General features: G+C 45.8%; 1 protein-coding gene across 9 annotated transcripts in view; it reads left to right on the forward strand.

The window, feature by feature from the left end:
* The first annotated feature begins 8,874 nt into the window (after positions 1-8,874).
* Positions 8,875-13,914, forward strand: part of USP19 (ubiquitin specific peptidase 19) — a 40,454-nt gene continuing 35,414 nt past the window's right edge. For 5 of the 9 annotated variants that reach the window (XM_077324912.1, XM_077324905.1, XM_077324910.1 and 2 more), the window contains exons 1-2: positions 8,875-9,020; positions 13,229-13,507. In XM_077324912.1, coding sequence (XP_077181027.1) covers positions 13,366-13,507 — 142 coding nt within the window. In that variant the 5' untranslated portion in view covers positions 8,875-9,020; positions 13,229-13,365. Of the gene's footprint in view, positions 9,085-9,282; positions 9,623-9,686; positions 10,275-13,228; positions 13,508-13,914 lie in introns of those variants that run through there. The other 4 variants (XM_077324907.1, XM_077324906.1, XM_077324908.1 and 1 more) reach the window with 4 other exon arrangements.

The raw sequence follows: 13,914 nt of genomic DNA on the forward strand, positions 1-13,914 counted from the left end.
ACTTTGTTGCTCTGTCTTTAAAAACACAGACAGACAAAATGCAATTAAATACACCAGCAATTTCTCATCAACACTTTTCTTCCAAACCACTAGCTTATTTTTGAATGGAACAATGAATCGAATGAACTTTTGCATCTGCAAACTCAGTTTGTTTAGGTCAACCATATCTGCTGCTTTCAAGATCCATTCAGTATTATCGGGCTCGCTAGCTCCAATTTCTTTTCAGCCTGGAAATACCTAAATTCTCCCAGCTTGAAGACTCTGAATAGCACCTTAATCATCTCTGGTGTGCAGCAATAGGCTTTTGTGCTTTGCATCCATCACTTTATAAAGTACTTTGACAATTCAGCTGCTCAGTATGTTGGTTTCATGCAGTCAGGCAGTTCAGGACTCATATGTTTGATGGGAAGCATAATGGAACATACAGTGAGTAAGGCTGGGAAATTCCTGGTGCTATTAGGGGTGGAGCTGAGGAGGATGGGGTTTGGAGAGGAGAGGGTCTTCATCACAATATAAAATTGTAGCACCCACCCTCCGAAGCAGCCGTTTTCTCAGGGGAACTGGTTATCTGTCCTCTGGAGATCAGTTATAATTCCGGGAGAGTTTGACAACCCTAAGGATGCAACTTGCAAATTAGTCTCTGGCAAATGTTTGCCATGATCCCCAAGAAGGACGCCTGTCATGTCAGAATTGCCATCAGTATAACACGTTTCTGTTCTTGATCATTCTTTGAAAAATATCCATCAATAATGAGAAGCTACCTTTGCATCGGTTGCTTTGTGAACCATAAACACCTTGTCTTCACTGGGTTATCAGACAGATCCTATTAAAATGGCACCATTTGAAACATCTGCTGCTTCATCCATTTGAAGTGCAAAGAACTTCTTCAAATTCGCAAGAGGTTTAGAGTTTCGCTATCACAAGACATGTTTTCAATATGATGCATAGCTATATCATCTGAGAGTGGGTTTTATTTATGGCTTCATCTCCGAGAACTTCACCCCAGGCAGCGAACAGTGGTTATCTTTATCGCTGATAAAGATACTGTGAATATAAGGACAGTGTTGTGACTTATAACGGTCTCTGGGGGTGGGGTAGGGGGGGGAGCACAGCAGAACCACAGTGGATAATGCCTGGCAGGCTCAAGGAGGTGGCAGGTTACAGTGGATGAGCGATAGGGTTGTGAGTGTCCTGCATAGTGCAGGGGGTTGGACTAGATGACCCAGGAGGTCCCTTCCAACTCATGATTCTAATAAGGTCAGCCTACTTCTGAGTTCCACCAGTGGTACCCATACCACCAAGTGTCAGGAACCCAGGAGATTTGCAGCAAACATATCACTCTTGGGCTTCAGGATGAAGCTTTAAGTAAAAGTCTTTATTTGGAGAATCAGGACAACGATCAGCACATCACATAAGCTCTTAGACAGGAATCTTGACAGAGACATTGGGCAAGGGGTGTGCAAAGCAGATATACCTTAGCTCGGTGAGGGGGGGCATTGGGGCAGCATTTTGCGGGAACATTAGTTCACACAGAAAGAACAATACAGTTTTCCTCTGATCTACAAGGTGCCAGAGCAGCCGAGTCAGCCATCTGGTGTTTAGACTAAGTTTTGAGCAGAGAACAGCCTTGAAATGAGAAAGAGAACTGGACAAGCCTTTGAAATGCAGGTGGAGATGGGAGAGGTTCTCTTGAGTGGGCTAGGGAAGGTGCCACAAAGCAGCGGGAGATCCGGGAACATTGGCAATAAAGCAAAACATCAAAAGGAGGCGAGAAGGTGAGAACTACGGGTCAGGAACTAGGGGTTCATGACACCAACTGAGAACCACCACTCTAAGCCCTGGCAGGCTCCCCAGCTGTAAGATATGGTCACTGAGGCACACAGGCAGAAACCGGGCAGACAGAGAGAAAAGAGCTACAATCAAGTGGCGATAAAAGCTGCAGCAGAAGCTGCCGATGAATCATTGACAGGGCTGGCCTACTTACCCAGTCCCTGGATCCTGGGAACAAAACAGAGTGTGCTGAAGATGAGCCCTTCCCCATCTTTTCTACAAAAATCACTAGAGGGGTGCTGTTCCCATCAATTCTTTTAATAGGCAAGTGGACGGCCACTGTGCCAATCCCAAAATCAGAAAAAAAAAAACAGGTCATCTGCAGAAGGAAAAAAAAAATGATTTGGTAAATCAACCCGAAAAGCTTCAGGGCAGGGGGAGCCAGAACACTATACTAATGAGCCTTGGATCTGCTCCAGAAGCCGGATTATCGAGAGTCATTTAAAAGGGGAAGGGGAGGCAGCCTTTGAGAGCCTACAGAATTCTTGCCACAGATCTTTCTTTGGAGGGGGGGGTTCTCCCCCCACCTCCCATCTTATGACTCCTCAGCTTCTTGTTGATTTGTATGGAGGAAGAAAAAAAAAATAGGTATGCAATCAGCGTAATTGATGGGTACAAACGAGGTGCATTACCAATGCACGTTCTATGCTCTCATTGGAGGCCATGGCAGAGAGGACCATGGAGAGCGACACTTGACCTTTTCCCCAGCATTGGACACCCTGTGAGTTGCTCATCAGGGAAATGAACACACAAACTGCTCTTAGAGAAGATTTGATGTTCTTCCACCCTGGGGGTCTGAACAGCTAACTTTGATAATATACCCTTTCCTGCAACCTCATGAGCATTTTTTCTTTTTGCATAATACTAATTTTTAAAAAGTTCCACGCTTGTAAGGTTTCTAAAAATCACATTTGCTACCAACAGCTTTAATCTAATCTCAGCTATACCTATTGTCCAATTAACTCAGTGGTTCTCAACCTTCCTAATGCCACGACCCTTTAATACAGTCCTTCCTGTTGAGGTGACCCCCAACCAGAAAATTATACAAGGGTTCTTTCACAGAAATTAAACTGAAACTGACCAATGGCATTAAGATCCATTGTTCATGATTGTATAGAAATTGGTTATAAACTCCCCTGCATTATAATTTTTTAAGGTATCATCTATAAATCTTATTTCTGTTGGGGCTCAATTGTATTAATCATTTAAGTTTTAAGCTTCAAGCTTCATAACTAATCTGTTTTGACTACACTACATATATATTCAACATAATATAGTTTCACCACTTCTAAATATTCATTAGAACCTTTAATAGATAAATAGTATATCATGGTATCAAAGAACATCTATTATATATCTCCTATGGAGAACCCATTTATAACTGGGATATTATATTTGGAACAGGTTTTTATTCTACTTCTATTTCATTACCATACATTTGTATATATTTTCTCACTTTAAGTTTGTCTCCTGCTAGCAAAATACACATAATACACACTGTTATCTTCCTCGATTTTCATAGTAGACCTGTTTCTCAAATAGATTCAGGTGGGTAGCCATGTTGGTCTGAAGCAGCAGAACAAATTTAGAGTCCAGGGGCACCTTTAAGACCAACCAAGTTTTATTCAAGGTATGAGCTTTTGTGTGCACGCACACTTCCTCAGATACAATATAACGGAATGGAAGTAATCAGTTAAAACTTATAGGTAGAATGTGAGAGTCAATTAAGGCAGTGGTCCCCAACCTTTTTATCAGCGGGGACCGGTCAATGCTTGACCTGAGCCCCTGCTCCACTTGCTTTCCCGCTGGCGCCCCTGACTTCCCGCCGCCCGCTGGGGGGCGCTACCAGCAGTAGCTGTGCAGTGCCAGGCCAAGCGGGAGCTCCAGCCATGGCGGCCGCTGGAGAGCACCAAAGGTGAGCAGCAGCAGAGTGGCAGGGCAGCCCCCGAGGCAACAGCCGGGGAGGAGGACAAGGAGGTGGACTTGTCCCTGTACAGGGGGTTGGGGACCACTGAATTAACATACAGCATAATGCAAAATGGTTAACAGTTTCCAGAGATAAATAGGAAAAAAACCCAGCAATTTGGATTTGTTTGTGTTCACTTGAGATTGAATTACATGGGAAACATTTGGTATACAATAAATACACCACATTAAGATAGTAATGGGCAAATGGATAATTGATTGCTCAGCCGTTAGCTGAGATCTTGCTCCCATGCATGAGAGAACTGACAGGGGCAGATTTAGTACAAAATCTGTTTGGTTAGTGTATATTAAATTAAGTATGCATTTTCTTCATCTTTCTGCCACTATTGTTGTGGCAAAAAATTTGTAGTCACCATTCAACAGAGGAATAGATCTAAAAGCATTATCTATGCTCCTTGCCATGTCCGGGGCACTGTGTTTTTCATCCTTTATCTCGTTCGTAACTTTTTGTAACTGTTATTATTAATACCTCTTCAGCCCACTTATAATATATTGCTGTCAACCCATCTAGTCCTGGTGTTTTGTCCTTCTTAAGGTTCTTTATTGCTTGAGAGATTTCAATTAGTATTGTTAGATTTAATTTTTTTTCTGTGTTCTGACATAAACTTTGGAATGAAGATCTCTTTTAAATATTCCCTTATTTTTAAATTCTGAAACAACCTTCTTTTTGTATATTAACGAGACAACTATGATAAATTGTTCCGGTAGCTCTTTTTCTGCATATGTAATTTGGACTCCTTTCCTTACACTTGTTAGTACAAGTGTAAGAAAGCCCTCTTTAAGTAATCGAAAGGTTGTCATTTGGAAGAGGGCAGGATGCTGTTCCCATTGGCTGCAGAGGAAAGGACACACAGTAATGGGTTTAAACTACAAGTACAACGATATAGGCTAGATATCAGGGAAAAAATTTACACAGTCGGAGTAGTTCAGCAGTGGAATAGGCTGCCTTAGGAGGTGGTGAGCTCCCCCTCACTGGCAGTCTTCAAGCAAAGGTTGGATACACACTTTTCTTGGATGCTTTAGGATGCTTTGGGCTGATCCTGCGTTGAGCAGGGGGTTGGACTGTATAGCCTCTTCCAACTCTATGATTCTACTCTTTTAACATACTTTTTATCTTCAGTTACCCAGTGAAGACCTTTGTGCTGTGACAGCAGTTGCTGCTAATGCAATTTTAAAGACCTGTATAGCCAATCAGAAACCCTGCTAGGGAAAATCCTCACCTGGCTCCACCATATTCTATAAACAATTGGTGGGAACCAGGAAATGTGTCAGTGGGCCGATAGGGATCAGGTTGGGGAATCTGGCTCTAAAGCTTTCATTTGCACAAGATCAACGGAGTCCATGAGCAAAAAGAAATTTTAGTAGAAGAGAAAGCATGTTCTGTGGCAGAAACTACGAAGTGTATGTTGTTAATAGCAAGTATTGTGCCATGATATTCAGTCTGAAGTTGTACTTGACCACAGTGGAGAAGATATAGTGTTCTTTATCTTATGCAAAACAGACATCAAGGTTACTATTTGACAGTCAGAGTGGTGTAGTGGTTTAAAGTGGTAGACTGTAATCAGATTTCATTCCCTACTCCTCTGCAGGCAGCAAGCAGGGTGACCTTGGGCTACTCACAGTTCTCCTTGGGCTCTTCTTGCAGAGCAGTTCTGTCAGAGCTCTTTGAGCGCCACCTACCCCCTTAGGGTGTCTGTTGTGGGGAAAGGAAGGGAAAGGTGTTCATAAACCACTTTGGGACTCCTTTGGGTAGTGAAGAGTATAACAACCAACTCTTCTTTTCCTTTTCAAGTTTTACAGATCATACTGAAAGGAAATAAACACGCTCATGAAAATTTAATGGAAGTGATGGGGTGCCGGGACTCATTCAACATATGCTGTCCTACTCTGGCATTGTATTTTCTGTTCTGTCTGATCCATCAGGAGGGAAAGATGAGGCAAGCCTAGCAACATAGAATCTGGGAAGCTGCTGAAAAACAAGACTGAAATTCCACACGAAATATAACATTTTAATTCTGTGTTTTCAGACTTCAGTACAAAAGACACTTTCCTGGATGTAAGCTCTACTGAATAACATGAGACTTACTTCTGAGGAAACCCGCTCAGGTTTGCTCCCTGTATGTACTGATTTAGCATTAGTAATAGGGGCTAGGCTGGCAAGATTGACTGATTCTTAATGTAGAGGAGGTAGGCCATCAGTCACGTTAGGGTATAATATAACTGTGGATTCACATGGGAAGCTGAGTTGGTCTGAAGCAATAGACAAAGCTTGAGTCCAGTGGCACCTTTAAGCCCAACAAAGTTTGATTCTGGGTATAAGTTTTTGTGGCCATGCACAGAAGTGTACAGATCCACGAAAGCTTATAAATAGAATTAAACTGTATTGCTCTTAAAGATGCCACTGGACTCACACTTTGTTCTGATGTCTAAGTGGTTAGCTTATTGTCAATTCTGGAGCCAAATACAATTGTCACGGAATATGAACAAGGTGCTAGGCTTCTTGTCTTAGTAAATGGTCTCAAAATGTCATTGCCATCTCTGGCAGAGGGCTACAGCTGTTCTCTCAACATGGTTGTCACAATACTTACAGTATGGGACAAAGATAGTAATATTGGCATCATCAGCAACCAACATCTTTGTGGTTTCCATGGCAGCAGTGGGGTTGCTATGGTATTAATTTGGCGGTCTGTTCCATGCCGGTTTTGTTTTAGGAAACTATATCACTGGTCTTCTGTTGGTGGTTGAATATGACTTCGCTTATCTTCAGCACTCATAGATCAGCGGCACCTTTTACACTGTTTTATACAGTGTATAATACACACTTTTTCAGATACATTGAAATAGTCACCAGCCATCACACGGAGGTAGCAGGTGAAGAGGTTGTTGCTAGGAAGGGCCAATTAGTGCTAAAATTAGATTAAAGAAATTAGTAAGATCTGTGACCATTTCCACGCCGAGGGGTAAAACACGTGTGGCTTCCTGCTTGCAAACGCGGGATGGTAAATCTCGCATTTGTAGCCCTCTCATGGGGAGACGCCTCCTGTGTTTTCCCTCTGCCCCATCACGGCTTTTTAACCTCCTGATGAGGCTGCAAGGGAAAGCAAAACGAACTTCTTCCTCCACCTCTTGGCTTGTCAATCACAGCAAGCCACCAATTACAGCACAGCAGTTTTCTCGTGGACTGAAACTTTCTCCCCCCCCAGCCCCAAAATTAATTTTTGTTTTTAAAAAGGCACTTCCATGTTGCTATGGTAATGCCACGACACAGATGCATTTTTAATAAAATTGAACACTGCCATGTTGCTATGGAGAAACACCAGAATGATACAGCATTCCCCTCCCTTTTGGGGAGTTGTGTTCTTTTGCACTTTATTTCTGTCTGTCTGGATTTCTGAGACGCTGCACATTGTTCCTGGAGCACAAAAATGTAAATGGTTGGCTTAAAAACAGACTGCTAAGCCCCCTCTATGATCAGGAGAATATTGCCTGATCACCTGCCCCCCCCCTTCTCTAGCTCATTTCCCACCTCCCGAAAACAGAAAAGGGGCTGTGTTTTGCCTGCCTGATCCCCAAAAGACTGTGGACACTTTAAATATTTTATTTTACCTTTGACAATATAGCTTTGCAGTCATGCTGCAATGCAGACTGCACCATTTAAAAAATTACTTGGAGCAGGAAAAGAGGGCAGGAAGGTGGGTATGAGGGTGCAACAAAGCTGCCAAGACTCTCACTCGTACTTTGTACTCAGAATTAAATGAATTAATTCTGAGTACAAAGGCCTGCATAACCAGAGCTCAAGCAATGGCAGGTAGGTATAGTTCCCTGGGAGGCAGAGTCTCAAAGGAAACTTGCCCAGGTTGCCAGTTCATTACATAATACAGGATAAGTATGTAATTTCAGAATTTGTTCTTTCTTTTTGTTTGTTTCAAGACATGGTTAATGGGATACATGTGTGTTGAGGCTTCCTACTGGTTCCTTCTTTATTTCAAATATATATATAAACAAGATGAACGTTTAACAAAGATATATTCTAGCAAAATCTGAATTACTGCCTGAACTTCCTCTAGAAACTAATATGACCCAACTGAGACTATTGTACTTTGTTCACATTAGAAGACAGCGTCACCAGAAAGGACAATCATGCTAGGTAAAGTTGAAACCAGCAGCAAGGGAGAAGACCTTGTATGAAACCAATTTTCTGTCAAGATAGCTAGGGCCCACCCTTTGCAGGACCTTGAATAAAAGTTTGACCTCAAAGGTGCTACTGAATGATGAGGTGTTTTGGAGGCCCTTAATTCATAGGGCCACAAGTTGGAAGCGACCCCACAGCACTTACCACGCACCACTTATTATGCCTGAGCTAGTACAAGCATGCTTATCAGAAACGATGACTGCTTTCCACTCTGGATTAACAATGCATCCCCACACCCTTCCAAAAGTGTGAAAAATTAACCCTTCACAGATTGCACTGTCATCTGTATATCATATAAATGTGCTCATTACAGGGGGTAATTGTGTAACATTGAACACAGTTTGAATCCTTTAAAACCAACCTTTTATTCAAGGTGCGTGCATGCACACTTCTTTTTGTCTGATGAAGCGTGCATGCACACGGAAGCTCATACCTTTAATAAAACTCTGTTAGCCTTAAAGGTGTCCCCTGGACTCAAACCTTGTTCTGCCGCTTCAGCCCAACACGACTCAAAACCTTTTTGCCCAATTTCACATTAGTACCTATGCAATACAAATATATTCAAGCGGGTAGCTGTGTTGGCCTGAAGCAGCAGCGCAAATTTCGAGTCCAGGAGCCCCTGGATTCGAAATTTGTAGCACAATGCAAATATGTACATTATACGAGCCCTAACACCGATTTCTACACCCATAACGTAAACCGGGACCGCCCTTGTAATAATACTTTATAAGAGCGCGAACCAGATCAACGCCTTCTACACCCGCCCAGCCCCGTTGCCATTGGCAATCGCCCTGTGACGTCACGTCCCCCACGCGGCCAAGATCCCTCCGCGTCCCGCCCTCCTCCTCTGACCTAGCGTCCCCTCCCCGGATCACGTGACGTTCCGCGGCGGCCCGCCTCTCGCGCTCCGCCGTTGCCCTTCTCGTCACGTGGCCGTTGGAGCTGCCGGCTGCCGGAACTACGTCACGCGCTCGGCCCTGGCCCTTTCTGAGTCCGCCCGCTCGGAACTTCGGTTCGAAACAAAACAAACCGCGCGGGTGGGAGACGCCGGGGCCGCCGGGGGGAGGAGGGGGCCGGTGAGTGGCGGCGGGCGAGGGGCGGGGCCTGGCCCGCGGGGGGGGCGGGGGGACCACCGAGGAGGGCCCCGGCGGGGGGGGGCGGTTCAGAGTGGCCGGGCGGGGGGGGGGCTTCCTGTGGGGGAGGGTTGGGCTGCCCCATTCTCTGGCGGGAGGGGGTGCAGCAGAGCCTTCTCCCCCCCCCCGGGCGGCTGCGGTGAGCACGACCGCCTGGGTTTGAGCAACTGTCACGGCGTGTGGGCCCCTCTCCCCTGAGCCTCGCTTCGGCCCGGGAACTTGGTGCCTCTTTTGCACAAAGGAGCCGTCGTGGCTGGCTGCAAGGGCTTGGCGCGGCTGCGATTGCGGCACCCTCTTTCCTTGTTGGTGCCTTTGTGTGCTTCGCCTCGGGGCTCGGCCGTCGAGGGCAGCGCTTCTTCCCGGGCCTTCCCGTGTGGACGGGCATCCCTGGCGGAGAGCGCTGCGGTCGAAAGGGCGCCCCTGAGCGTGCCGGCGAATGTGTCTCCGCTCGAGTTGGGTCGTCGGAGGCGCCTTTGCTCAGGTGCACGGGGCAAAAGCGAAACAGGCTGGCAGTGTGACTTTTCCCGGCTGGGATTTAGGGGGAGAGGAGCAGGCAAGGAGCAAGGCCGGAGATGTAGCCTCCGCGCGGTTCCTTCCAAATAAAGGTCGCTGGGAGCGGTCGGTGGGGATTATCGTGGCATGCGGGGCAGGCCGAGGGCTGAGAAGTGAGGGAGAGATCCTGAATTGCCGGCAGTCAAGAGCCGGGTGAAGTCAGCCCTCTGAAAATAGCACAGGGCCACCACTTATGCCAGGGCATGAGCTCAACTGAAGGCCAGCCGGATGCCTAGAAAAACATGTTATCGTGAATTGTGCCGTAGTACCTAGATGAAAATTCAATTCATGTTGAAAATTGAGTTGCTTGTCAGAATTGGCATGCCAGTCAAGAAAGATTCCTTGTGCCTCTTTGGGTGTTGTAAATTTGCTTGCTGCATGCAGTTGACATACCTTGTAGTGGTTAAAATGTTGGGCTAGGATCTGGGAAATCCAGGCTTGAATTCCCAGCACATGTCACAGAAGCTTCCTTGGGTGATCTTAGACAAATCATGTACTCTCAGCCTAACCTGCTTCACAAAGATGTTGAGAGGATAAAGCAGAATGATGTAAGCCACTCCAGGGCTCCATTGGGGAGAAAGGTGGGATATATGTGAAGTTTTTAAGTTTGGAACAAATGTAGCCACCTGGAAGCAATTAATTATCCTTCGGTTTATCTGAACATTTCTCATCTATTATGTCAGTTATCCTTAGATATTGGTTCTAAAAGCGCAATGTGTTGACCTTTGTTATTTGTAAACCTGCACAAAGCATATTTTTGAGCAAATGAAAAATACTTCCAGAGTTGACTGTTTGGATTTTGTCAGTGTTGAAGTGTCAACTAGCTGCTTAATGCTTACTTTCCCTTTCTAACTTTAAAATGGTTGTTTTTGTTGAAGTTAGTTTCTGTCATGATGATGAACCTTGCTGGTTTCAGTTTTGGGGAAAAGATTGTTTCCTGCTGTCTTAATTCAGCTCAGAGTAGCTTGCAGTAGTTGAGAGCATAGTAATAGTAAACTAAAGCCAGTAATAAAATGACAGTAAAGTAGAGCTGGATTCCCTTAATAAGTAGATGCGTTGGAGACAGGTCAGGAAGAACTCTTACACTTCTGCTCTTACCCACCTCTTCTCTTTCTAATCTTCTCTGCCCTGACTCTCTGGCTTGTGTACAGATAGATAGATTCCATTTTATCTGAGGTAGCGGAAGCAGTAGCTGCCTTCATAACTGTTAGATATAAGCATTGGGCTTGTGCTGGTTGGTTACATGTTCAGTAGTTTCTAGTTCAGATGAAGTATAAATATTAAATATATAAGTATACAAATTGTAAGAATAAATCATTAAGTCGAGGAGCTGGGTTGCTGGTCCTTTCCATTCCTTTTTCAGGACTGCTGCTGCTTGTTGAAATCTCTGCTGCTTTAAGTCAGGAGACCTGTGTTTACTATTAAAAGCCAGATGCCGGTTCTTGCTTCCTTTTGTCGCTAGTACAGTCCTAGGCATTGTGATTAGAGGAAGGGGGTGTAGTGAGGTTGTGCCCCAGGTTTGGCCTGCAGTGCCCTCTTGTGCTCAGACCAGGAGGATTCCCCCCACTCCTCCCTTTCTTTTGCATCAGAGCTACTTCGTTAGATCCTATCATTTTCTGTGGCGTGCCTAGCCCTGAGTCATGAACTCTTTGTTGGGAGTAGTTTGGACTTGCCATGTACAATGTCCTTTCACTTGTTGGGAGTCAATTAGGGTGCTCCAGGGAGCTTCCTTGAACTTGTATCAGGATATGCTCTCCTTTTGAGTTTGGTCCTTGGGTTGCGCTGAATAAGTCTTGAATGCATTATCCCAGAAAGCTTCTTGACGCCAGGCTCTTCTGAATGCCAGGCATGTTGAAAGATATCTGGTTTACGTAGTGCTAATCCTAGGAGTAGCAGGCTGCCAAAATACATCCTTAGGGAAGAATGAACTGCCTAAACTTGGCTTGCTCTAACTGGGGAAAAGTTTGGCACAGTATTGTTGGCCAGTCTCCATTCTAGGAATTGTTATCTTGAGGTAATGCATGCCCCTGTCCTGAGTATTAAATTTCTCTGGACACCATAAATTAAGAATAATGACCAAATAGGCCATGTCCATGGATGTCCCCTAAGAAAAATACAGTGGCACTGGTAATGGAAGCAGCAGCAGCATTGGCTCAGTGAATTAGTTGGGAGAGCCTTAGTGGGCCTCAGAAGCCTGCCTTTGGAAGAACAAGGTGGGGTAGCCGTGTTAGTCTGTCTCTAGCAGTAGAAAAGAGCAAAAGTCCAATAGCACCTTAAAGAATAACAAAATTTGTGGCCAAGGAATGAGCTTGCATGAGTCACTGCTCACTTCTTCAGGCACCTTTTGAGATACGGGACTTGCTAACATGTGTCTTGACTGTGTATATACTTGGTCACTGAACTTCAGGGGCCAGGGTTTTTCAGTGCGGCTTCAAATGTTTGCAGTGAGGGTCTTTCTACTGTCACATTCAGTCAGTGTCTAGTGTGCTCGGATCACTCCTGTTCTCTTGAGTTCAGAGACATATCAGATCTTTGGGCAGGTGGCTGTTGTCCTTGAGAGAACCGTTCTTGAACTTGGGTGGCTGTTCCAAGTAGATGTTCCCAGGCTTCAGCTCCCGGCAATAGTGGCAGAGAAGTGCAAGAATTGAGTTGAGAGGCAGCTGCCTTGAGAGCTCTTTGAAGCTGAAGTGGCAAGAATATAAATCTGAAAAATAAAAAGCTTCCACCAAAGGGTGGTCTAAACCCTGGTTAAGACCGGCTGCTGGAGAGTGGTATTGACTCTTGACTATTGGCAGCCTGCACCAAGCTGTAGTTATACCCATAGATGTTCTGGCAGGGCAAGATGCTGGCCAGTCTCTGCCCAGAGTGCAGCAGGAGGCTTGTGCCGCTCATCCTAGCAAGTGGGAGCAAGTTTGCGTGTTACCTCTGGAGGGCGCTGCTTCTCCTGCCTTTCAGCATCTAAGGAGCAACGAACCTCTCGAATGCATGGCTCTCACAGGGGCATGTAGCTGAAGGGCATTGCCAGAATTCAGAGAGCACGGACGGCTTTGTAGTTTCAGGGAAGCTTTGCTGGCATCCGCCCCATCCAGGGCTCATATTGATTTCTGGGGCAGTGGTGGGCAGGAGCTTCGCTTTAGGCTAAGCTGAGCCTTGTAATGTGAAGGGATTGAATAACAGCACTCCTGTTCTAGGCAAAGCTCTTTGTTTGTTCTGCTAGCTCTTCAGCAAGGTAGCTTTCTGGGTTGGGCAAGAATGCACTGCCTCAGGCTACCATCATGCAAGGCTATAAAATGAAGTGTCCATTTTAACGTTGTTGTGTTCGGTGGTGTTCCTAAATTGAGCGAATTCTGTCCCTTCCGTTTTAGTAGGCTTCCCTTCCCCAGGAGCATAGGCCAGGCAGGCAGGCATATCCAGTAGGGGTTTGAGCAGACTACACCGCAACCCTTTTCTTTCGTTAGCCTCCGTAAAGCCACCAGCAAAGAGCTTTGTCCCTTCTTCCGCTGCCCTCCTTACGCTTTCCTCTGTTTGCTCCCAGGGCATTTTGTTCCTTGTCAGAGGGATTGATCACAAAGAGTCGCCAAGATAGCTGGCCCAGGAAGAAAGCGTCGCACCCCTGACCCAGACTCCGTCACTGACCCCGGTGGGCCGTTTGTTTCATCCAAACGGCTGAAGATGTCCAGCAGTGCCAGCGTCCCTGGCCAGAGGAGAACAGCACGGGGAGCAGAGGATGCGACCAATAAGAAGAAGCAGAAAGACCGAGCCAATCAGGAGAGTAAGGAAGGCGAGAGGCCCCTGGGCAGTGACTCGAAGAAAGGTAGGGCATTGTGGAATAGCCATGGTTCATTGAGTCAGTTGCGAGCTGGAGAACCATTGGCACAGGATTGATCACATTCTGAGCCAGTACAGCAGTGGTTCTCAACCTGGGGGTTGAATGACCTTTTCACAGGGGTCACGGCAGGGCGAGCAACCTGGCCGGGGGGGGGGCGCTACTGTTGCCACTCCTCCTGAAGGTGCCCGTCAGTTTATAACCAATTTATATACAATCACGAACAATGGATCTTCGCACCATTGGTCAGTTTCTGTGAAAGAACCCTTGCATAATTTGATGGTTGGGGGTCACCGCAACATGAGGAACTGTATTGAAGGGTCGCAGTATTAGGAAGGTTGAGAACCACTGCAGTACAGGGTCTGAGGCAGGGCTTGGAAGATCCCAGGTTATTT

The sequence above is a fragment of the Paroedura picta genome, chromosome 3 (assembly GCF_049243985.1).
Source record: "Paroedura picta isolate Pp20150507F chromosome 3, Ppicta_v3.0, whole genome shotgun sequence".
NCBI classification, from domain to species: domain Eukaryota; kingdom Metazoa; phylum Chordata; class Lepidosauria; order Squamata; family Gekkonidae; genus Paroedura; species Paroedura picta.